The sequence below is a fragment of the Anarhichas minor genome, unplaced genomic scaffold, assembly GCF_050575085.1.
Source record: "Anarhichas minor isolate MPS153535 unplaced genomic scaffold, ASM5057508v1 ptg000027l, whole genome shotgun sequence".
In the NCBI taxonomy this organism is placed as follows: domain Eukaryota; kingdom Metazoa; phylum Chordata; class Actinopteri; order Perciformes; family Anarhichadidae; genus Anarhichas; species Anarhichas minor.
Window position 1 is genome coordinate 22,888,411 of NW_027466473.1, and position 26,319 is coordinate 22,914,729.

General features: G+C 43.7%; 1 protein-coding gene across 1 annotated transcript in view; it reads right to left on the reverse strand.

The window, feature by feature from the left end:
* Positions 1-17,033, reverse strand: part of doc2b (double C2-like domains, beta) — a 100,360-nt gene extending 83,327 nt beyond the window's left edge. The window contains exon 1 of the mRNA XM_076102314.1: positions 16,688-17,033. Coding sequence (XP_075958429.1) covers positions 16,688-17,033 — 346 coding nt within the window. The remainder of the gene's footprint in view (positions 1-16,687) is intronic.
* Positions 17,034-26,319: the final 9,286 nt, after the last annotated feature.

Consider the following 26,319-nt stretch of genomic DNA (forward strand, 5'->3'; position numbering starts at 1 on the left):
TACAGTCAGTGAGTCAGGCAAATTACAAATGAACATATACTACATCACACTGAATGCTGAACTGACATATGTAACGGATGAAAGTAATGATTTCTGAGCTATACCGGTCAAAAACCTCTGTGTGTGCGGCTCTATTTGACTGAGCTGATTTCTTTTAGCTGCAAAATCTGCTGTTCCTTCTTGCATCCAGTGACGTCATTTGACGTGACTGTGACGTAGTTGGGGATTAGGAGGAACTACAGGCTGCTGTTTCAGGTTGGGCTTCTCTGCTAGCCGGGGGCGCCTTGCTCTAGAAGTCACTCAAAAACAGAACTTCCTTGTTCTTTTCACTTGTATTGCAATCTGCGCAAAAATGACGTGCCAGATGATGCTGTGGACAAGGTTTTGTTCTTTTTGTCTCACTCCAATATTCAGCCGTAATTATTCAAGCCAGAATATATGGCTGAAGAAATGCAGTGGAGAGAGGTCGAGGCGGGGATTATATGGCCGACAGGGATCCTCAAGGACCTGAGCTGCAGAGAACAAACACTGCCTGGTTGTTGTAAGAGTGTGTGTGGGTGCATATGGACTCAGGAGTCTGTAGTGGAGCGAGAGAGAGAGACGTAAATGTGCTGTGAGCGGTTTAGTAGTGACGATATCATTTGAAGTTTGCAGTTTGTGCACAAATAAATGCTGCAGCACCTCAAGAAAAGCTGAAATGTCTTGTGTTTCCCAGCTACTGGCTGGAGTGACGGTCGGGGCACAGTGAGGACACATGCAATGCATCCTGGTACATGTAGGCACGTGCCCCACTTTGAAGGAGAACTAAACGTTCTGGGTCGATAGAGCACACACAGGAATTATCCGTTCAATGGAAAAAATCTAAACAAGGGAAGTGAACATGGGCCTTCATCAATTATGCATCAAATTGTAATAAAATTACTAACCTTTCCTGGAACTCAATCTAACATTTATCAAACAAAGAGGAGCCCCGGTGTACTGCTGCCGTGAGAGTTTGCTTTGATTTTCAAATGTCATACAGCCTGTAGGTGGCTTCAATCAGCCTGTAACCCTACTTGTACCTGAGCCTCCCATTGCGAGGCGGCTCTGTTATCAGGTTTGGTTGCACCTTCAATAGACTGGCTGACTGAAATACTAGAGGACTTAATGCAATTCTTTCACCCAATCGTTCAATTTCTGAGTCAGAGAAACCTTAACGGATCGTGTGGACGGTTCAAAGCACATATTGCGTATGAACAATTCATCTTTAAGCACACTCCACTCTGGCTTTTTCCAGCCTGCCTTAAAACAGAGACAAATGCAGACCTGTGATGTGTATCTATCCTTCTTTCCATTTCTGCAGCCACCGTGCACTGTATTGACTGTGCACCATCGAGCTGCCGCTGGACCTTATTTGTTGTTAAGTATAAATTTATCTCTGGAGGGATCAAGGGGCAGCTTACCAAGGTGTTGCCGACTCATTAGAGCCGGCAGAATCCGATCAAACTGCATTCAGATCTATACAAATGGAGCTTTTCAGAGAAACCGCAACCTCTACAGAGGGAGTTCGGGGGCTGGGGGGGGAATGGGAAAATGGTGTTTCACAAAAACACTATGCTGCAAAGTACACTGATTCTTTGTTCAGACTAATAGAGCACCAAAGAGGGGAGAAGAATAAGCTGGAGAACAATAAAATACAGAAAACACGTCTGTTGAATCATGAATTCAATAAAATCTAATTTTTAAAAAACCCATCTGTTTACTTGTATACCTTTTGATTTTTGCAGTGTGAGCGGTAATTTAACGTTCTCCTCATCCATAAAAAAAGAAAGACAAATGTTGCTCTCTTGAAGAAAATATCATGACTAATATCACCAAAAACAGCTGCTTTGAACATCAGTATCTGGGAGGGTTAATACTTAAGCACCCACTTGTATTGAAAAGACTGTGGTCAGCTGCAACAGTGCAAGCCATCGTGGCACAGAATGAAATGGCTCTCATTTCTCTACAAACCAAAACTTGTGCCAATGGCGGCAACCTCTGGTTCTGGAAAGTGAAGCCAATGCTGAAGTGCCTTGAAGCTGCATTCTCTAATGTCCATCAGGGGGCGACTCCTCTGGTTGTAAAAAGCGCTCGGCTTTAAGTAGTTCGACCCTCTCGTGGCTCCAAGAACCAAGATGGCGACGACCAAAATGCCTAACTTGAGGCTTCAAAACCATTGTCCACAAACCAAATGGTGACATCGCACCGACTACGCCTACATCTTATATTGCAGGGATACAATCGGTAGCAAATAAAGACACATTTGGTCAGCGCAGGGTTGATTCAGTACTTTACCCCGAGTGAGAACTCACGGATGATTCAAGCGCCCAAGCAGCACTCTTTATTTATCACACTTCATGTTCTTGATATCGACTGCTTCTCCTGCGTCAGAGCGCTCACCGGATCAAGCCAAAGCCTGATTCGCTTTGAAGGCAAAATCAGCTGGTTGGTATGTGCTGCACGCACAGCTCGTGTGTAGTTCCTCGGTGCATGTTATCGCTGATGGCACCAAGTGTTGTTCTTCGTCCGCACATTTGAAAGAGAGCTGAACCTCAGCGTAATGAGGCTCTGACTTTGAGAAAGCTCGATGGCTGCATTAGGAGATGAAAGAACTTAATTTCTCGACTCAATTATACAATTAATTGTCTTCTAAACGCATTTGATATCTGTGGGTTTTGTTAATTTTAATGTCATTCCAGGGGGTGGAAAATACCCCGGTTAGGCATTGTGCTGGTTACAAATATTGATTTCTGCTGAAGAGGCTGTTCTGCAGTAACGTGCCCTGTACTATATGTGTAGATTTAATTCTCTAATGGTCTAAAATTAATCCTTTTGGCTGTTTCAATTCAAAACATACGGCATATTACCAATTCTCTAATCCTACTTTGTTGAATGAAGAGGTTTACATAAGAGAAAATTTGAGTTTGTGCATCAACGTTGGTATAGTATTCAGGCTGTTTGACACATTTTGTATACATACTCTGTATGTATTTTTATCGTTCTGTCAGTTCCGCCGCCTACAGAATGTGAGGCAGCATTCCCATCTCCATTTTGGCCCTCTTCTCTGTAAACACTCCTTTTGGTAGGCGATTAGTACTCTGATATTTAAAGACTGCTGTGAGGAGTGATACGTCTTTGGCTGATGGTTATTTTACTTTTAGCCACACAGACGTCCGAGAGCGGTCAACCCACGCCGCCTGGAAAAAACAATCCGGCACCACTGAACACTGAGGGTTTTCTCAGATCTCTCAATCAATAACTAAAAACTTGCTGAAGACGGGATGAAATACTTGTGCTTAGTTGGTTTTGTTTGTGCAGGAGATACTGTACGTTTACGACTAACAAACAATGCAAAAGAAACTTGCAGAGACATCATGAGTCAGAACACACACACAGAAAGATAAGAAACTGCAGGGAATCAAACCTTTGAAACTCACATTCCTGGAAATGGTGCGCTGATGCTGCCTGCTGAACTATTGTTCAGCACCGTGTGGGATTTTTGTTCTGCTACACTCTACAGTGAGATGCAGATTTCTACCTGGTGGGATGACAACAAACGCTAATCCAGCGGAGACGAGCATGGAGATGCAGGCCTTTTCCCCACTCTGTATGTTAAAGTTTAGAGTTGGAAAGTAACAAAGTACTCAAATGTTGTATTTAAGTGCAATTTTGAGAAACCCGACCGTCGGATGTAACCCACTTTGTTCTTACGTTGCTTTCCTGTTAAAGGAACAGTGTGTAGAATTTATGGGGATCTATTGGCAGAAAACCAATATAATAATCAATAAGCGTTTTCTTTAGTGTATGATCACCTAAAAATAGAAGTTGGAATTAGAATAAGCCGTTTATATCTACACACCGAGTGGGTCCTCCTTAAAGAGCCATGTTTCTGCAGTAACCCAGAACAGACAAACCAACCTTGGCTTCCCAATCGTGGTTTTAAATCAAACACAGGGGACCCTGTTGTTTTGGTCTCCAGGGCTGGAAAAGAAAACATGGGAAACCTCTGTTGGTCTTGAGTAGGGATGCCCCCCGAAACCCGGTTCTAAATTAGTAAAACCCAGAGTATCGATAAGGTGCGTAGTTAGCGGTTCTGCTATCGGTACTTTCTTAGTTCTGGAGTGAGATGTCCTCGTGTTAAACGTCCTCTCTCTGTGTCTTTGTCTTTGTCTCTCTGTCTCTCTGTCTTTGTCTCCGGCTCAGTACAGTGTGAGACTCACAACATGATCAGAGAGAAGAAAACATTTGACTCCAGTAGATGCTGAGAACTCTGGTCGTCTCAAACACAATAAAAGCCTCACAAGTAAGACAGGAAACAGCAGCAGTTTATCACAACATGTGACCAACAAAGAGAACATCAGTCTGTTTGTGGAGCAGCCGTCAGGTAACGCTAGTGATGTCATACGGAGTTGGATCAGGAGAACATGATAATCAATGAAAGATAATCGCTTTGCCAATTTTTTAGCTACAAATATATTTAAAAAATCCGACCCGATAATCAGTATCAATAAGAGTACCAGTATCGATCAAATCCTAACAATACCCGTCCCCAGCTTTGAGGAGCTGCATCATTTATTTCTGCACAAACTGCAACATTCATCTGAAATCCTCGCCGCTAAACTTACTTTCTTCTCTCTGGCAAGTTCGACGTCGCTTTCTCTCTCTTGCTTCACTACTCTCTCCCCACTGCCCGCACACTGGCTCTGATTTTCCAAATGACCATATGCTACACTTCATTTGCATATTTAAACATACAATTTCCGAAAACTTGATACAAAAAATATTGTTCTTAATGTAAGTAAAGAACTGGGGAAGTTTCATGGTGATATCTATTATTTTATCTCCTATTCCCTTGTTGTCGTGGCCGATCCCTGTGACGGTGCTTTGACCTCACTTGGCTGGAGAACAATAGGGACATTGTAACCATCCATTCTCTATCCCAGTGGTTCACAGCACACACACTACTTGGTTTCATGTGGTGGCCTTTTACTGTAAAATGCCTTGAAGTAGCTTGAAATGGTGGAAGATATCAAAAAGCGTGTTCTACAGACGACTTTGTGATCAGATGCAGTGAAGAATGGATGACTTTCAGAGCATTATAGTATGATTGAGTGATGTTTTCATGGCGCACCCCCACAACAAATGCTATGTTCCATCAAACGTTCACTCAGTGTCACAGCACATACAAGGATTGTGTTTGCACTCAAGGATGGGGATTTACATTTTAAAGGATTATTGATGTTGTTTTTATGATGCACACTCAAGTTGACTGCTCCTGCTAATGCGCGGGAGAATAGCAGACGGGCTTACAGAACTGTGCTTCGTTATCACGTCAAGCCTCGGTGAATAAAGGACGGCAACACTGCAGACGCCTCAAAAGTATAATGAAAAGGCGACGCTACAGAGTTGCTACTCATGGACCATCCATCTACTCATCCATCCATCCACTCACCCATCCATTCGTCCATCAGTCCGTCCATCCACTCATCCATCCATCCATTCGTCTGTCTGTCCATCCATCCATCCACTCATCCATTCTTCCTTCCATGTATCCATCCATTGATTCCATTCACCCATTCACCCATCCATCTATCCATCCATCCATTCACCCATTCCCCATCCACTCATCTATCCATATATCCATCCACTCATCCATCCTTCCTTCCATGCATCCATCCATCCATTCATTCACCCATTCACTCACCCATTCACTCATCCATCCATCCAATCATTCAGCCAGCCATCCCTCCGCCCGTCCATCCATCCATCCATCTATCCATATATCCATCCACTCATCCATCCACTCCCCCATCCCTCCATCAATGAAAGTCAAGACGAGTGAATATGAAGCAGCAGAGAGAACAGCTGGAACTAACTGAGTCCCGTAGTCAAATATTTAATCTCAACAAGCTGATAAGAATGCACTTAGTGGGATTTGAAAGGAAGTCGCTCGTCACTGTGTAAATGTATCATTAGTGACCAAAGGACAGCGTGCACCTGCAGCATGCACGTGAATATGCAAAAGAAAATAAGTCAATGTTTGCAGGGTCAATTTATCCTCGTTTTCGACTGCACTGCTGGACAAACTGTGCTAAAAAGCGGCTTTAAATGCGAAATAAATAAATCTAGAAAACGTGCTTTTGTATGATCTGTACTTTTCCTTTTAGGTTCAACTCCTTTCAAAAGAAAAGCTACATTTTATATTTCCAAGTAGAATTAAAATAACAGAGACCTTAATTGTGTGGAGGATTCATAACATAAGCTCATACTGTGTGAAGTTCTTCCACCAACATTTTTCCGGTGACGTGAGGTACAGTTACAACTCCTCCTCATTTCCCTCCTCACACGAAGTGAAGGTTTAGAGGCTGTAAAGCATGAAGAACGCCCCTGCATTTTATTGATACAAGTAAACTTTCATGGTGAAATGTAATTTTTTGGGCCTTCTTAGAGTTTTTACAGAGATGTGGCTCCCTAAAAAGATGACTCAAGCTCTGCTACTTTGTGGGGTTGCCAGAAGCGGACGAGTCATGGATCTTTATGTAAGCCTCTCTGTGGGGATATTTTGATGAATTTCATTGGAGACCCAGTGTGCATACTAAATACGCTTTTAATGCTCAACAAGACTATTAAATGTCACGCGATACTCTGAGAAGCGCTTGATTTGTAACGCTGTGATATTAGATCCACCCTATCTGCCTAATGGAGGGATGTTGCTTTGTCGGATTCAGAACGGCTGCTTGGAGAGTTTTACTCTCACATTTAACTTTAACAAATCTGTCATGTCATAATATACACTATTATTCAAACACTGAAATGTAAAGAGTATTTCCTTATTCGATGCAAGGGTCCAAGGACGGAGTATATGCTGTACAGATTGTAAAACACTCTCTGGCAAATTTGTGATTCGTGTTATTAGGCTCTACAAATAAAATGGAATTGAAAAATTTAACTGAATTATATATTTTCTCAATTTAAATCAGTCTTAGTTTGCCAAAACATCAACTTAATACAATATACCATAATCTAATAGCCACATAATATCAACACATACTGTATGTTAGGTTTCCAGTCAAATGTACTGCACATTTTAACCAAATTTCCAGAAAATCTGCATATAAAAAAAAATTGATTTTGTCAAATTTTACTTTAATTGATACAATAACTTTGGCCAAGCGTAAGTTTTTTTTTTTTTGCAATAATTTTTCAATAAAAAAATACCCATAAAAACTGGTGGATGGAAACAGTTTTCACTGGTGTTATATAACTTTCCTCCAAACACAAACATGTGCCATCAGAATAATTAGAAAGATGCTCTGATCACATGATTCCACACATAGTGGCTTTACCTCAGGGTGTTATGTGATTCTCGCTTTGCCACGAGGATCCATCCTGTCGGTCTTTAATTAATGCGTTCGTCCGGACCAATCAGCGGTCTGTAAGGAGCTCACTGGCAACTAAGGGCGTGAGTTACGTGTTCGTGTCGCGACGACACGGAGAGGCAGCTGTTCATTCACGACAACAATGGCGGCTCCTGAAGAGGTTAGCGTGGATGCTGCATCAGTAGCGTCAGAAGAGCAACGCTCTGAAGGCTTTTCTCAATAGAACAGATGTTTTCGCTCTTTTCACAACTGGCAAGTGGTAAGAATTTGATTGACAGATGGTTCGTCCAACCACTTGACAAATAAGCTGCCCTTTTCCAAACCTTTTTTCAGATGATAAACCACGAGGCAGGTCAGGTTAAATGTCACAGCCATCGGTTATAAATCTGAGAAATCGGGGCGAGCAATAACTAAACATAAACAAATTTATCGAAAATATGAACTGCATATAACATTAATGTTGACCTTATTCCTGGATAGTATATCAAATTACCATGAAATATGTGAGATTACTCTACCGTTATTACAGTGTGATCAGAGATTTAAACCTTTAAGCCTGCAGTTGTCTGGACCCCCCCCCCCCCCCCCCCCCCGCTCTAAGGAAATCAAATCAACCTTAGCAGACAATAAAGGAAACACACAATACGCCTACACAAGGACATCCTCCCACCTGGCTGGTATTTGTCCGGGTGAGCTCAGCGAGCATTTACAGCCCAACACACTCCTCTCCGAGGCCAGACATTGTGGTCGGCGGTCCGTCTACAGCAGAGCTGTATTGTACTGCTCATTGAGTTTTCCCCCCGTGTGGGAGCGGAAACTGAAAGGGTAAAAATAAATACGAAGAAGTGGCTTCCAGGAGTCCAAAAGAAGCAGGACACAGACATTTTATCGATCCAGCTCCGGTGGGATGCAGAAGCCTTGAAAGAACTTGAGTTCAGCATGTTCTCGGGGAGTAACGAGAGGAACTCGGGGGAAGAAAGCCTTTTTGGCCGAGTAAGAAAAACTTGTGTTGGGGGCTCTGACTTACAAAGAGCTCCTTCGATCATAGCTGAGCTTACCCTCTGGGCCATTGAGAAAATCCCAACAAAGACGTTTATTTATTTATATATTACAGACACATCTGTAGTATAAAAGCAAAGATGCACAGCTTAAATATTCAGATATTTTCAAACATCAAAGAGTAAAATACTTCAGATTAGGTAACCAGTTACAATTACACTATTTATCTTTTTTCAAAATGTAAAGGAAAAACAATCGTGCGGTGGTTTGAAGTATTCTTCAGCGCTGCTGTCCAATCAGGAGGCCTTCCGGATGCACAGGGGAGAATTCCAGGAACGATTGATTTCCGTCTGTTTTTAACCTGAAGTGCTCCGGTTGAAAGCAGTGGAGAGGTGAGGTGGGCAGTATTTCCCAATCGGGTACGGTCAGCAGCACTAGCCTACTTAAACAAAACGTTTGTTCTGCTGATTTTTATTGGATTAAAATATGTCTTTGATATAGTAATACTGTATATTCCAGACATGGTATGTGGTTCTGTTTATTCTACAGTAGGTGTAAGCACGCAGATGGAGTAATTTTCTGCAGACTTTGAGACCCTTAAGGCTTTGTGGGCTCGATCAGATGCTGATATAGCTACCATCATGGCTAAATGCAGCAGAGCCGTATGCTGCAGTTCACCTAATGGCCACAAGGTGTAAGCTCCCGAAGATGCCGCAGCAATGTGGTTAACATTGTGAAGCTGTTGAGGCTAACGTTATAACACCTGGTTCTTCCCTTTTAACTGAATTTTGCAGTGTTGTGGCTCCATCGACTTCTAACGTGGAAGAGATAAACTAAAAACATGATCACACATCTTCGGTCTGATATGCCATTTTCTTCACAGTTTTGTGAACTGTAAATTACTGGACTAACTGTCTACAAATGAAAATCAGATGCAACACTTTGAAAGCCCTGAAGTTTCGTTCCCACGTATCCTTTACTGTGGCCTCATTAAACTGCACACAGCACACTCACACACTTTACGCCAAAGGATGAAGAGACGAGAGGCTAAAAGAATCTAATGCTGGTGACCTGAGCTCTCTGTGGACACGAGTGCCCACTCACTGCAGTTGTGGTTAAGTTAGTCAAGTTTTGATTCATCACATGGCGTGGGCTGAGAAGCGATCAGATTTAATAAAGGCAAATGGAGTGACTTCTCCTCAGTGAAGGGGATGAGGCACTCCACATGCATGTGATTTAAACTAATAAACAGGTGGATTAAGCATTTGCATTAATTACCCCCTGTATTAACCACCAATATGTAAACGCACTCCCTCAACGCGTGCATGCAGAATAAGACAAACTGAAGGCAAACAACTGAATTTCACCCCACCGATGGCAGCCCCAGAGGCCAAATGGATCCGTGTAATAGCTGGCATTATCATTACATAATGTGCTTAGTGGGATGAAGGGAGGGCAGAGGCGGAGTTTGGGTCTGACGAAGCAGCGCTGCTGCTAACTTAAAAACACTCCTGTTGAGAGTCAGCAGCAGTAGTAATAACCCATAATGTGAGCAGGCTGAACACGTGGCCCCCGCTTTGTTAGCACCGGGGTTTATTCACAGAAACACGGGGAAACTACAGTGAGTCATTACGACTGCATGACAGCTTGCAGATAGACTCTTGATAGGATTCTGCTGTGCTGGGAACGGCGGTGCTAAGAAATCATTCTTTACATTGAACAGAGCATTATGAGGCTCAGGGGATGTTTTGAAGTGGATTGATGCCGCCCCTCTGTTTAGCGAAGGTTTTGGTCTGAGAGAGGCAACAGATGGCTCGACACACACTTCGTCCTCTTCTGCCCTTAAAGGAATACGCAGAGTTTTCAGGGGGATTATCCCATTGATCAGAGACACCAGAATGATCGGTGTCATGTGTGTAACATGCTATAGAGTTAGCATGGAGTGTTGGTGACTTAGCCTTTGATCTGGGACTGCAAGCCTTGCACTTGCACTTGTTACTTAGAAAAGACAACAAAACATGTGATTGGTCCTCAGGTAAATCAGGGTGGTGCATGCAGACATATTCAATTCTTCTTCTCTGGGCTGCCCCAGAACGGGAGGTACTTTTAATAAAATCTATTTTGCGTGACAGGGATCTGAAAAGCAGGGGTGGAAAAATACTGCAGGTGCTTATAATGGGGGGTTTGCTGCACCACCCTCAGCACTCCTCCTTCCTGTGGCTGTGGAAGGAAACGCAGCTTTTTTGCGAATTGCGGCCTCACACTTTAGCACAGATTATAAAAGGATGGCTGACTGTGCAGGAAAAGTCCTCTGGTCTAAATCCGTATTCATCGCTCTCCACACTCGTCATCGATGTTCATCTAAAAGTGCTAAACAAACAACGTTGATCGTCATTAGACACAGAGCACCTATTAAATAGAAATGTTAAATGAAAGATAATTCAATACTATTTGATAGCTTTTGATTCATTATTATATTGCATAGGCTGCAGTTTATGTTAAAGTGCTGCAGTTCAGGGACGTTTGTGCTGAAGCGGCTGCTTAACATTAAATATGGGGGATTCGTGAAAAATGGAGCTATTACTTTTATAGTTTGTATTGAAGATATGAGACAAATTAATATGGACACTTGTGAGAAAGTGATTTAACTTTGAAATTAAATTTCACTGTTGACTGGTTTTGCTGACTTGTTTACTTTCATTCCTTCAACCACCTTGAAAAGAGTTGCAATATTTTTGCGAATCTCCAAAAACCTGTTGATATATAAGTCGTTCATAATGTTCAAACTGAGCTTTGTTTCTCCTTCCGAACCAGAAATGTGGGCTTTTCTTTTGGTTAGTTGATTTGTGTGCAACGCACAGAGCTGACCATAAAAAACAGGAAAGAGGCCGTGTGTCGCTCACCGCTGTAAAAACCATTGAGATGTAGATTCTCAAAGAATGCTCCTAAAACCTGAGCAATATCGACAAATCCCACCCGTGTTAAAGGAAGAGTGTGTAACATTTAGGGCAGGGGTCACTAATAGGCGGACCGTGGGTCCGGGTTTGGACCTGGATGCCGTTGTATCTGGACGCTGGACCTAAACCCGATAGATAATTGAGAATTATTTAATTTTGACGGAGCATTTATATTTTAACCGGCGCAGCTTTTCCAGCTTTCTCGGCCCTCGTTCAGCGGTCCAGGAAGCACACCGACCAATTACATGCATTGTAAATCATATCATGTGATGCTACTCAGCCAATCAAATATGTGTATTCCGATAAGCTTCCCGACTCGAGTGAGATTTTCACACACGGGGGAGGGACGGGGAGAGAGACTCAACAGGAGGAGTTATTTCACACGCCATTCTCCAAAAAGAGGAATGTGAACAGCTTAGCCTGAGCCTCTAAACAAGAATGGTAAGACTTCTAAATGTTAATTCTTCCCAAAGAACAGTTTAAAACCAGCATGTCTCTCATGTTCAGAGACCGTGATGATAAGTAAAAGCTGTAAATGAAGCGCCACTATGAGACAACGGCACACGGGGAGAAGTTCCAGTTGGTTGCAATCTGCAGCCTCTCCACTAGATGCCGCCATATCCTACACACTGCACCTTTAAATCGGAAAGTGCTCCAATCGGATTAGGTTTATCTGGGAATATCCAAACAGAATATGCTGTTTACATGAAGCGTATCAAATCCGGAGGAGTAGTGGATTATTAGTATGCATGTAAACATACTCATTTAATAATTTAAAAACAGGGAAATATCCTAGAAATAAATCCCCATTATCCTCAATAACAACTACATCTGAAATGTAGTTTTGTTGATTTTAGTGACTTTTGTTCTGCTGGACCCGTCTCCTCCGTTCCCTCCTGCTCTCCCTGCAACTATAAGCAAACACTGCAGCTGAAGTCTTGTGCTGAGGAGATAGCAGTATACTGCCAGAGCGAGACATCTCAGGGGAGACCTGCATGGGCATACATTACCAAACAACCCCCCCCCCCCACTACCCACCAACCCCCCTCCGTCCCGTCAACACACATGTCTCTGAGGCTTATCTCTCAGAAACACAAGAGCCTGCTCCGTCATGTGGGTCACACCGGTCATTCCTCCCGTGGCCCTCCACACCCACTACAAACCAGCCATTAACTGATGTGGCAGAGATCCGGATGTCCAATTGGTTTCGATCCCTCCACCCCACCCACCCACCTACCCCACCCACACACACACCCTTCGCAGGGGAGCCGGGACACTTGGTGGGTGATGCACTTTTCTGTTTCAATTAAAATCAAGGTTGAGTCACAATGAATCATAAAATGCTGCTGCTATGCAGATTAGCCGGCAGGTTCTTAGCGAGGATTGAGACATCCCTGTGTGATTTGGTACATGAGGGAGAACACCGTTCCACCCTCCCACACTGCTCCACCCTCCCACGCCCCCTCCCCCCCCAGCCCCAAGAGGAAGCATGCAGATACTGGATCAAGTCCCGCAGGACCGGTAAAGAGCCAATTTGGGGCAGCGCTGGCTCTTTTAAATCACAAACAACAGGAAGAAGAGAGCTCCTTTCCTCTTACATTTAATGCACCAACAGGGGAGAAAGTTACACTTTCTGAAAGTCAAATAAACGGGTTCAAACTGGAGCTGCTTTTCTCCCATTCGGATCACAGCGCCGCTCGTTAAACCGCCGGGGAGGGAGAAATTAGTTTGTGGCTTTGTCTGTAAGAGGCCGAGGAATGATCCGTTCAGCCTCACGACAAGTGTGTTCGAACTTTACTGACCCACCGAGATGAGATGCAGTTGGGAACATACACAAACAAAGCTGATAAGACGAGTAAAGTGGTTATAAAATCAGTTCCAATTTGCTGTTATTCTCATACGCTTGTTGCCAGCAGGAACTGTTACGTCTGCAAAACTGATACGATGTGTTCCCGGCTTTTGGTTCGGGCTTTCATCACATAGCCTTGGTTTCAGCTGTCCTTCGGCAAGTCTTCCAACACAGCTTGAATCTTAAAGAGAGAGGAATCCTTTCACAGTGGGAGTCTGGGACGCTTGCTGCATATTCCAGGACTCATCTGTCCGTCGGGTATTTATCAAATTGAAATTATTTTCCTGTTTGTTTTTTTTAACAAGCAAATGAAGAGCAACAGTGGAAGCTTTTCTTTAAACAAGTCATTTCTCCTCAATCCAAAACGCATACAGACACAAAAGCATACGTCTCTCTCTGAGTAACTGTTGAGCTTCATGTGCAGAATAACGAGTCTGGAGAAGTGAATGTGACCGATGCTGAGCCACCTGTCGTGTTAAAGTGCCTTGCTGTGACTTCTGCTACACAATGTGCAGCAGGTCTAAAGAACTGCGTCTGTGGTGCCGTTCCTTAAAGCAGACTGCTGCTGCAGTATTCTGTTGATACGCCTCATGTTTCTCCTCTCAAACTCCCTCGGCGGCAGCAGCAGCTTGGGATTATTTGGGGCGTTGCATCAGACCCAAACAGCCACTTGTTATTTACTTATTTATCTATTTTAGTGCCTGCCTTCATTAGTCACATCAGCTGGAGGTGATAAGCATGCAGATGAGTCAGACCACCGATATTTACAATTGATTGCTACCTTGGTTACTAAGACGCTCCTTCCTCTTTTGTCCTCGTTTTGTTTTTTTTGGGGGGGGGAGTTGACGTTGCAATCATCCGGTGACTCTTTACGTGATTGTAAAAGCATAAAGATGATGCTCCGGCAGATGTTTGTGTCTAATTGCCTTATTAGCGGGGAGGATAGAGAGGAGCTGGGACATTTTGATGTTTGTATAAACTGAAAACAAGTAAGTTAGTAACTGTGCACCAACACCAATATGATAAAGTTACAGTAACTGTATGCCACAGCATCCCAACACCTGTCGCACATAGCCAACCACAGTTAGACATCATGTGACGCAGCTGATTAGACAGCTGTACGGTTATCAGTAGATTGAAATAGAAGATGTGTTCTATCCAGATGTTTTAAAACTGTTTTCACGTTGTGTGCGTGATGTTAAAGACTGCAGGATGCTTCACTCTGGGTTTCTGTGTCGTCCCACCACGTCTAAAGGCAAAAATGTCTGTGCCTGTTTTGAATGGCTGCACTCAAAGGCAGCTACTGTTGTTAATATTAGAATGCTTTTCTTGTAAATTTATGACTTTTCTTTCTTGTAGATTTGAGACTTTAATCTAGAGTTTTTTTCTCAGAATATTACTCCCCTCCTCCAGCTGTTAAACCTCAATGGCCTAATACGCCATATAACTCCGATTTTTTTGTACATTTGTTACTTTGTAATCTTACGAATTTGTGAGTATTTTTCTTGTATATTTGCTACTGTAATCTTGGAAATTCAGAGTTCTGTCTCTTGAGTACTATCCCCTCCTCCGGCTCAATAATTATCAACTAATGGACGAGCCGCTCTCTACCTCCTGAGTCACAGCTGCAGACAATATTGAATTTGATCTACTGCATGCACATTAGAGCAACAGGTAGAGAGCAGCTCGTGGTTTCTCCATCTCACCTCTTGGACTAGAGTGTGTCCCGGGTTTGCATGTAGCACTGCAACACCAAGATGGATTCCTTCATAATGAGCTCAGAGTAATCGAGCGTGTATGAAATGCACAGCAACTCCCTCGTGAGTTTGAAAAGCGACAAAAAAGAAATGGCTGCCGTTCGTGGCTTTGGATTTAGCAGAATGCTATTAGTCTGAGAGGGACCCAGAAGTGTCACTTTCCAGTTGATTATATAAATTCCCACACACTTCACATTGCACCAACAAAGGCATTCGGAATCACAGTGTTGTGATTGCCCAAAGCCAACGAGCAAACACCCTGAAAGCTCATATCTGACTGCAGAAGTCAAGCACCGCTCGCACAAATTAGGAGAATGCCTCTCGGTGAAGTCCTGGTTGCCTGTTGAAGGTTATAGAGCAACATCTGCCAGGCCCGACCTGTCTCTGCTCCCTACCATCCCCCCCCTTTCCTGTCCAGTTCTGGATTAGAGATGGCCTAAGCCCCCCGTGCATGCTGCTCTGCATGGATTAACTCTAAGAGAAGCTGCACTGCTGTCACACATTAACCTGCAATCACAAGACTCTCGTGCAGAGAGCAACAGGGACAAACCTCTAGAAAAGGGTTGCCGGATACAAACACACCGTGAAGCACTTGTTTGTTTTTGTGCACGGCGAGAGCAACACGTTACACTCGGACACGTTCAGACTCAACCGAATGCCGAGGCAGAGATTCCTTCTCTGTTTCAGCGCTTCATCAGTCAGATGTTAAAGGTTCGTATGAAAATGATGCAGGTGGCAGCAGCAGCTTTAATTTACCCGAGTCCTCCGCACTGGTGCAGACAGTCGTATCATCAGATGTTTGCTGGGAGCTGAAATGGTTTTGAAAGATGTGGAAAATCTTGTTCTGTCTCTCTGAATTGTTATTGCTCCCATAGCTGTGCTGCGTGCTATTAATTTCCATTATTATTCATCCACTCAAACCCGTTAGATTAAAGGAATGACATTCAGCAGAGCAGCCTCCCCCTCTGACGGAGACAGATATGAACACACACACACACACACACACACACACACACACACACACATCTTCATGCTTTGGAAAGCAACACACAAAAAAACCAGACCGACAGACAAAACGATGTGCTCCCCCGATTTGAACTTGCCCGTCTTGCCACCAGCCGAAACATGAGCTCACAGATGCGGTCGCTCTCAGCTGAGCGCAAAACTGCGACTAATGTGAAGCTTCACCAAGAAGCCATGAATCATTCAGCCCGATCGACAGTACACACCGAGCACACTGGGGGATATGAAGAAATGCACACAGGTTGACACAGGCATGTAGTCATTTGCTCTAATAAAACGGCACACATCATCTTTTCAGTTGGAGGCGAGAGGAGGAGGAGGAGGAGGAGGAAGGGGGGAGCTGTATTCTTTGCAGCAGCAACAGTTGGCTGTGTGTTAGACTGAGAGGGAAAGAGTTAGCTGCAGCACAAAGACACACAACACACACACACACACACAGTGGGTTTTTGGGAGATAGAAAGAGATGGACGGTGGAGCAGAGAGAAGAAAAGGTGACAGATAAAGCCACAAAGCCACACGGCTGGAGGGATGCCTGGCAACCGGTGGCAAAAAAATGGAGATGCAGTAATAAAAGAAAAGGGAGAGGGAGAACTAAAAGGGATAGACACACACACACACACACACACACACACGAAGACATGTTGGAAAGCACCGTAGTCAACAGGAGGATGGAGACGACTGGAAGGGGTAACCGTCACTCACTGGAGTCATCCGAGTCGTATCCCTCCACGTCGGGCTCCTCGTCCCTCTTGGTGGCCTGTAAGGAGGCGGAGGCTCCGGCACAAGCCCGGTCCGGTTTATCCTCATTGGGGCGGTCACTTTCTGTGGCGGCGGTGGCAGAGGCGGTGGCCGAGGTGGAGGTGGAGAGGGCAGGGCTCAGGGGCCCGGCGTGGCCCGCCTGGTGGGGCGCAGTTGGGGGGAGGCCCCGCGGGTAACGGGGGAAGTAGTCTGAGATCTGCTTGATGGGCTGGATGGGGCCAGGGCACACGTCAATGGCCATGTGCTCCTGGATGCTGATGGTGGGTTTCTCGCCTTTGCGTTGTGTCATGCATGCGGTCCAGCCCGGAGCCTACTCCACAAACCCCCAAAAAACTGGGAAAAAAACCCAGACCCACCCCCCCTCCTCCTCCTTCCTGTTGCTTCTCCGGTGTTGACCTGTGCGGGTGATGACGGGCGGACAGGTCCAGGTGATCTGTGGACGTCACCACACCGGTCTACATGGAGATCTGGAGGCTGCTGCTGCTGCTGCGTCTTCCAGTGCTGTCCTCAGACCCAGACCATGCTGTCTGACAGCCTCACACACTACTACCTACCCTCCCGCTCTCTCCTCTTCCTATACCCCCACACTCTGCCCACGTCTGCGCCGCCTATCTGAGAGAGAGAGAGAGAGAGAGAGAATGTGAGGGAGAGGGATTAGAGAGGACGGAGGGAGGGATCAGCTGATGTCACTGCCTAGCAACCGAGCGGTAAACAGGAACCCGTCGGCCCGAAGGTGCTTAATTATGATATTAACCCCATCCATCTGTCGGTGGGAGGGAGGATCCGCCGTGACGGACTCATGCGTGCGTGTTGTGTTTACCTCTGGTGAATGAATTGTGATTCTTCGTCCAGGATGTTTTGTTTTTTTGTAACTGAGAACTTTTCAACTGCAAACATGCAAATGAAGGATTTGAGTTTAGATTCCTTACATTTTTATGCAAAAAAAAACGGGGCCAATCGAGGCAAAATCCCCCTCTCGGGCTCCAAAAGGGCTAAGCCGCCCCTGCCTGCCCCCTTTACTTCTCTGCCATCACGCCCTCATTTTTCTTTTTTTCCACTCACTTCATATTCTAATGAACACGCTTCATTCCTCCTTTCATTGGTGCACACACGTCTGTTTAAATGCACCGACCTTTTTTCCCCGTGCATTTACGCGCCCTGATGTTATCGTACGTTTCTTAGCTGCTCTCCATCTGTTGCCACTTTGTGGGTGTCGGTGGAAATCTGCAACCCTTTTCACACTGGTTTAATATCCTCACAGAGCGTGAACAGAGCAGGGTGACATTGAGACCGTTGTAATCAACCACGACACAGTGATGTTTTGTTAAAGCGGCACGTGCAGGTGAGACCTTTCATGTAAAATGACACCTGTCCTCTCGACGAACATCAGTGTCTCTAGATCCACAAGAATTACAAAGATTACTGGACCTGCTGTCTTTCAAATCTGTACACTGTTTTCTAATGCTGCCATTTGCAACTTAAAATGTCATTTATTCATATTCACAATATGTCCCCGTCCCCCCCCTACACACTAGCAAGTGTTCAACACTTGTCTTGTTACTCACATTGCGTAACAAAGAGGCTCACCGTCTCTCAGGAGAGGCTCTCCTTGCAGACCCAGAGCTCGAACCCCTGCAGCAGCTCTGCCATCACGTTCCACCTGTTCACAGACACAACTGCAGTGAGCAGATGACGCAGCGCCCTCTTGTGTTAGCTGTTAGCAACAGGTTAAAGCTTTGTGAAATTAAAATGCAAAGGCGTCACCCGAGCAAATAGGTGTTTTTATCAGTTTGAGCTGATGCAGGTGGAGCTCTTTTTTTCTGTTCATCTATGCTGCCTACATGCTTTCTTCTATATATTCTAAACAAACAGGATTACACTAAACACTTTGTGTGTTATGAATTATGTCCTCCACTACGAGGTCTGGCGTACCTTCAGGATTCATGCTGAGGATGTCCTGCCTGTCATTAGAGGCTGGAGAAGTCCTTCTGATGAACGGAGAAACATCAGGTCCAGTTCATCAGTTTGTGTCGAATCGGGAAAATCCCTTTTGAATCCAAAGACGAGAGGCAATTCATTATTTTACACACCAGTTCATCTTAAGTCAGCGACGGTAACGAGACTGGAATTTGTTATTTTATAAATAAGTAAATTAAAACTAAATAAAGTAATAAATGTCTTATAATCTAACAATAAATGTGTTTATAATGCTATTATTAACACATAATGATGTTAATAAGCATTTTATAAGGACTGATAATGGCCTTATTAACTGTTAATTAATGATTATTACAAGGACCGTAATGGATAGTTGATTGTGGCCATCAAACAAGAGACGGATCATTCCCACTTTCATAAAATGTAATTATGGGAAAAGTTTGCAAGTTTGAGGATGAAGGGCTCGTGTGCACACATACTGTGCTGTGGAGAGAAACAGTGAAGCCATCATTGTCTGTGAACAATGCATTGAGAGATAGCAGTGTGGGACTCTGGGGCATTCAGAGTAGCCCTCTCTCAATGCCCGGCCACTCACAGGCAATTATCTCGAGTAAGCAGTGAGACAAGTCAACAGGAAACACAAGTGGTAACCCTTTCAACGGAAACACAAAGACTGAAGAACCCCATCGGCTGTTTGCCAAACAACATCAACACGGTGACAATTTGGAGGAGTAGAGTGAGGATGAAAAATAACCTAAAAATCACATTTAGATTCTTCTTTGGCAGAGCTGGTAGTTAATTGATTTTCCATTTTGCAATAAAGGTTTAAAGATCAGACGTTATTACCTCTTAATAGAATTAATAATAGTAATACATTTTAATTATAAGAGCCTTTCAAGTCACCCAAGGACACAAATAAGACAATATTTAGTGAAAGATGACAGTGGAAAGAAATAACAAACAGTAATGAGATATGTGTATATATATATACAGATTAATGAATACACTCATAACTAGAAAGCTGCAGATCTTAGCTGTCTGCCCGCAAAGCAGCGTCTGAGTGGCGGCGATGGACTCAGCAGTGTGCGTACTGATTACGTAGCACAATACATCACACGGTGGTCACTGGAGGCATGGCACGAGAAGAGATTTAAAGATGAAATGGTAAACGCTCTCTTCCTCATCTGTAGATTCCACAAATACTATTTCACGATTAATCGTGAAGCCGTTTGACCGTCCCTGTACTCTTTAGTGTGGACCGATTAATGTGAATAAGGAGATGACATTTTCAGCAACGATTGCGATATGTGAGCATGAGGTGAGTTCATTATAATCATGGAAAGATTGTGTTCTTATCGTACTTTTCTGCTCAAAGTTGGAGTAGTTTAGAATACAGAAACAATAAAGTTTCTGAGTAGAGTTCTGCAGGACGTAAGCCTCACTGGTTCCAGAGACAGAAATCCGATGGGATTCTTCCATTGGCTTTCTGATTATTGCAGAAAATAATCTCTGTAGCAAACAAACGTTTATGATTATTACAGGTTTTGTGCATCAAGATAATCTTCACTGATGAACTCCTCTTTTATGATGTTTGAAGTGTAAAGTAAAAAGCTAACGTTAGTCTATAAAGGAACTCCATCACGGTCACATGACTTCACGTCTCCACCACTCAGCTAAAGGAGGACGAGTGTTCTAGTGAGGACATTTAGTCGTCTCATTAAGACAACTCAAAGCTTTTAAATTCACCAGAGGGGCGTTCACTGACCTATTTTATATCAGAGAACAAAACATTAAAATCTCTTCAGCTCGTGTTAAACACAGACCTGATTTCAGACGTCTAACCAATAACACATTGACTTCATGTCGAGGGAACTGGAAGTGCAAAAATGCTGACTCATTTCACGGTTTTAGGACTCATTCCTGCAGTCAACTCCAATCAATGCTTGTTCTTGCAAACATGCAATGCATGCTGGGCAGTGTGCACACCTGAGTCATTAATTCAACATCATTTTTATATGAGAAACTCATTCACAGCTTCATCATGTAGCGCCCACACCGATCTCTCCCAAAAGGAAACGAATGTGCTCGAGGTCCAAATGCTTCAATATGAAGCACCTGAAATGTGAATAAATGTGCCACCCAGGGCACCGGACTCCCCCTCTGAAGTTTATGTCTCTGGAAATACAAACAGCCTGGTGACCATGTTATGTTCTGTTGGTAATGATGCACACCAAGCAATTCCACTTTGGATACTGATGGCATGTCATCACCTCATTGGAACTGTAGCTGTTGTCTTTGTTAGAAATAATGAGGCGTTCACAGTTTTGTACTGAACGTTTCGTTCACAAAGTTGCATTCAGTTATGCATTTATATTCACACGATGATTACATTATTGACAAAACTGTGAGATTCAACAAACTGGATTCTTTGTAATAAACCTGTTTACGTGACAGGATTACTGTTTACGGACGACTGAGAATCTGGACAGAATTGTTGGAATTGCAGCTTTATTGGATTAACAAAACACACATTTTCCTCTCCCGCCAACGCTAATAATGTCATCTGGTTTAACCTTTCTTGTCACAGAGGAGAAGACGTCCCGTTTCCCAAGAACAGAGTGATCTTCTTCATCAGGTCATCGTCAGCAGGTCTCAGGTACGGCTAACGATCGGCTCTGTATTAACTGTATATAAACTGCTGTATGTAGGATACCAGGCATTCTTATTAACTATTCTTTAACAATATTTTAGTCTTACTTGAATTGCCGTCACCTGGTAAGTGCTTGCTTGCGAGAGCCTGCAAGGACTCGCAAAACCATAAATAGGGATGTGACAACACTTTGCAACAGGGTCGGCCCCTGATTACAAGGTTATTTTATTGTCATTGTACAACAGGGTTGCACAACAAAATGCAGATTTCAGTCCCATTTGGCGACATAAGAAAAACACCGAAAACAATATTATACGTGGAGGGTGGAGGATGAGTTGAGGAGTCTCGCAGCTGCGAAGAAGAAAGAAGCTGCTCTGAGGTCTGCTGGCTCGGCAGCAGGGTGAACAGGTTGTCTTTTGATATCTTCTTGGCTCTACGCAGGCACCTCTTGTCACCAATACCATTGATGCTCAGTAGATGGGTGCCAAGAATGTTCTGGGCGGTGTTAGTAACCCGCTGTAGAGCCCTCCTGCGCTGGGCTGTACACATCACATACCAGTTTGTAATGGTTCCAGTCAGCAGTCATGCTTTCTATTGCTCCTCTGTAGAAGTTAACTTGGAACAGGAATTTTGCCTTCTTACGTTTCCTTTAAAAATGCAGCCATTTCTGAGCTTTCTTCACCAGGTGGAGATGTGTGATGACCATGTCAGGGTGTTTGATTCCCAGGAACGTAAAGCTGTTAACTAGCTCCACCTCCACTGATGTAGACAGGGGGGGTGTCTTCTCCTCCTTTTTTCTAAAATCAATAATCCTCCTTGGTTTTTCGTTGAGCAGTAGATTTCTCTGAGCAATCTATCAAATAATCAATTTACTTATTTTTGTCAAAACTGCATCATTGAGTAAAAATACAAAGCCATGGTTGATAAAGAACCCTAACCCTTTCCATGTGTTGTTTATGCACCATCTTAAATCACTGTTAATATAGCGTTTCTTCGTAAAGGTAGGCTGAACACCCATGTGTAGGCCCTTGATTACGGCTTCTCCCCTGTTTAGCATCTCTACGCTATGAATTGTGGGTTATTCCCTGCAGAACGAGGACTTAAGGTAAGAAATCCCCCAAATGCACTTGACGATCTGACAGCGGGACAGCCCTCTGGATCAGGCCTCACTCTCCCCTCAAGTGTTCCTTTTAAGCAATGACTGAACCATGTGAACCATGTCATTACCAAATGGGGAATAAAATCCACTTGTGCCCAACAGAAATGCCCATGTAGCCAGCCTAAGGTCACTGCGCTTGTTCTGCAGCAGAAGAGGTTCTTATTTTGTTAATGTGGCAAAGTGCATCCCATCAGATTATTGGTTTGTGCTCACGGCATCAGCACAGCGTTTACACCTGTGTTGTTCCCACAATTTCAGCATATTTCTATCATAACTGATAGAAATGATGGCGAAAACGTTTTATTAAATTTGAATTATATTGTGGTTTCATTTCTCGAGACAGGAAATGTTTGTAGGACAAAAACAAGAAAGATTTCTCCCCGTGAAATGACTTTGGTCACATTCAGTGAATAATTAATATGAATAATAACCCAAGCAGACTTCCCTGTTCTGCAAGCCCATTAATTTTCATTGTGAGCTTCATTTCCAATATAATCGGTCCATAATGCACCCAGCCCAGGCACTCTGGTGTCTCTGACAGTCTGTATCTGTTGGTGGATGAGCTGCTACATCCTTGATCATTAGCGTCTGAAAAAGAACAGATCTGCAGAGAGAGAGAGAGAGAGAGAGAGAGAGAGAGAGAAGTAAATGTGTGTTGGTCTGTCTTAACTCCACCGTCCTCCTCGACGGCTGCCTTCCCTCTGCTCAATAACAGTTAGCCGTCTATTGCACGCTAACAAGCAGCTTTGTACACAATGAGTCCTAAAGCAGTCTTTGTTTACACGGTTGTTCACAGCAGGAGCATAAATAATAAAAAAGAAAAGATCAACAATCTCTGCGAAATTGCATGTGTCTGGAGAAACCTGATTAATGATGTTCCTAACGAGCGCTCCTCGGAGGCTCGGCCCCTCCCATCACTCAGGGATTCAGTTTAAATGAGCGCGTCGAGGGCAAGAGTGACCTTTACCAGTATGCATGTTCATAATGGCCCTGACTGACGCCCTGCAGATGTTGGCTCTGCACAGTTGTGGAACACAAAATGAACTCTTTAGGGCTGTAGGAGGTAGGACTGCCCTAATGACAGAAAGGCCGCTTGTGCCATTAGACAAGTAGGCAGGAACCAGCTGCACCCATGGGTGTTATGGCCAAGATGGTGCGGAGTGCTGAACCCAAATCAAGGCCTCGAAGCTTTAGTTTTGGGTTTCTTCTCTTTGCAAGATTTTAATTCTCCCCGAGTCCCAGACAGGAAACTAGATCAACATTATGTCAAACAATGGAGCTCGGACTCCTTTGCTTCATAATAAATGTCTTTCAGGGACAAGCTGAGTGTGTCAATGTGTCCGCTGAAAGGCAACAGGCCCTGTGTTAAATACAGTAGTTTGTGTTTTTGACTTGAGGTCTGGTTGTGTTTTGGATCGGACTTCTTTGCTCATATGTGTGATTCAAAAGGGTCGTTGTTGGAGAGGGATGTTATGGTTGACTGACACATGGACGGATTATGAGAGAATGGGTCTCCTGTGCACCAACATGTAAAGGGCCCCCACCCCGCCCACACAAGAACAAGAGCCGCAGAGTCACATGTTTGGTTCTTTTCTGCCTCATTGTCGTCGTTTTGCATCTCTTTGTGGCCCTTTTAATAAATAATTAGATGATACAGAATACAAAATAAACTAAAAACAAAACTAAAATAACAAAGACAGGGCAGTTTTGAAGTGGGAAGATGATATGGATGGAATATTTACATGTAGATTATTCTAATCAGGACATTGATTAGCATTTAAAAGAGGAAGCTGAAGACCTGAAGCCACAGTAAGCATGTCTCTCATATGTCTGCTGACTCTGCCCTCTGGTGGTCACTACCCAAAGATTCTGCTTCAGCAAATAAATTCATTTCTATTATCCAGGGGGGGGGGGGGGGGGGCGCGGTGAATCTGTGACAACGAGCTCATGCTCCCCGTGATCCTGGAAAAAAGAAATGAACTAAATATTTGAGTGTGGAAGGCAGTGACCCGATCAGCTGGCACACCTGCTCTTCAGTAGCTGCGGTGTCTTCATGCCTCTACTTTCATACTACATATGAGTGGATCTCCTGGTTACCGAAGAAGAGATTAACACATGTTCACACAGAAAAGACCCAGCATAGAAAGTTTAGAGTATTTTTAAGTAAATCAAATGTCCAGTACAGTAGTATTATGTATTGAATACTGTGTATTTATAGTGTACACCACAGAGTGGCCTCTGAACACTATATGAACACTGGTGAAATCTAAAGAAATACAGCTGAATTTGTCGTGACATCATTTTCATTTTTGATTGACACGTTAGAGCGGTATTCCTTTAACAATATGTTAAATATTAAGATTACAGTTGGTGGTGGTTCGATTCAAATATTTTAAAATGTTTCTTCCACAACAGGCACCACAGACAAAAACACTGGTTTTCATGCACTGGTCAATTCTGAGATCTTGTGCTGTTTCACTTCCAGAACATTCCACGTCTTCTCTCAGACGAGTGGGAAGATTTATTTTATCACTTTGTTTATTTGCAGCTGTAGATTTCTCTTAAATTTACCAAAAGTTACCATTAAACAAAGCCTCATTTGCATATTTAAACATACACATTTCTGAAAACTTGTAATAGAAAAATAATTGTCTTAGTGTCAGTAATGAACTGAGGACGCTTCATTTATTTTTCCCTCTTAACTGAGAGCAGCAGGTCGCAGAGACACTTTGTCGTCATAAAAGCAGAGGTGTGCCTAACTTCCTTAATCAAGTCCCATTCGCTGACCGCCGTGACGCCAGCAGTGAGTGTTATTGATTACACCCGTGCTTCCCCGTCGTTCTGCTGGGAAAAGGCCGGCTGTGCCACCAGGTTCGTCTCGCTGCCTGTTGCACGTATCGCTTTTGTTCAATGTTTTCATGCCAATGCGTAAACGACACGGAGTCGGTGGAGAGTCGTGTGTGTGGCTCGTCTTTACTTCCTCAGTTGTTTGGTATTTCATTATCTAAGCCGCCTGTTCAGCCCTTTTCTTTGTTTCTGATGAGTGAGAACAGTGGGGGAGGGTTTGGTGTCCAAACCTTCGGCTCATATGTGTGCTTTTAAAAAGAGGGATGCATTGGGAGAGACTGGGACGACCTCTTTGTGGTTGTTTTGCGTCTCTTTCTGGTGGTTTTCTGTGTCCTATAGGTAGTTTTGCATCTCTTTTAAGTCGTTTTGTGTAACTTTGTGGTTGTTTTCTGTCTCCATTTGTGTCTCTTTTTGGTTGTTTTACTTTGTAGTCGTTTTTGTGTCTCTTTGTGCGTCTCGTTTTGCATCAATTTGTTGTTTTTGTGTCTCGTTTTGTGTCTTCTTTGTAGTTTTGTCTCTTTGTGACTTCCCAACAGTAAATGTTAGCAGTAACTTCAAACAGAGGCTCTGGCAGTAATCCATCCATGCCCATACAACATACAATAGTTGGTAACTATTGTACTTTCTCACTTATCTGCACTATCTTATGTGTACTACACCCCCAACTGTTACTGGTTCTCAGTGAAGGAACTGTGAGGACATATTGGAGTCTCTGGCTTAAAGGCTTTCCGTCTTATCTTTGTGGGATTTATGATAATTTCCACCAGGATGTGGTTCTGAATATTAATCACTCCATGCCTGCTGGCTTTCACAACACATTTCTGAGCCACATGGAGATTTAAAATACTAACATTCAAGGGCTACTGACAGCCGTTGGCTTTCACCGACCACTCTTAGTCACTCTTGGTCCAGCATTAGAAGCAAACCGATGACAGCGTCCAAATGTCCTCCTCACTGTCTACTTTGTCTCCACCTCCTCCC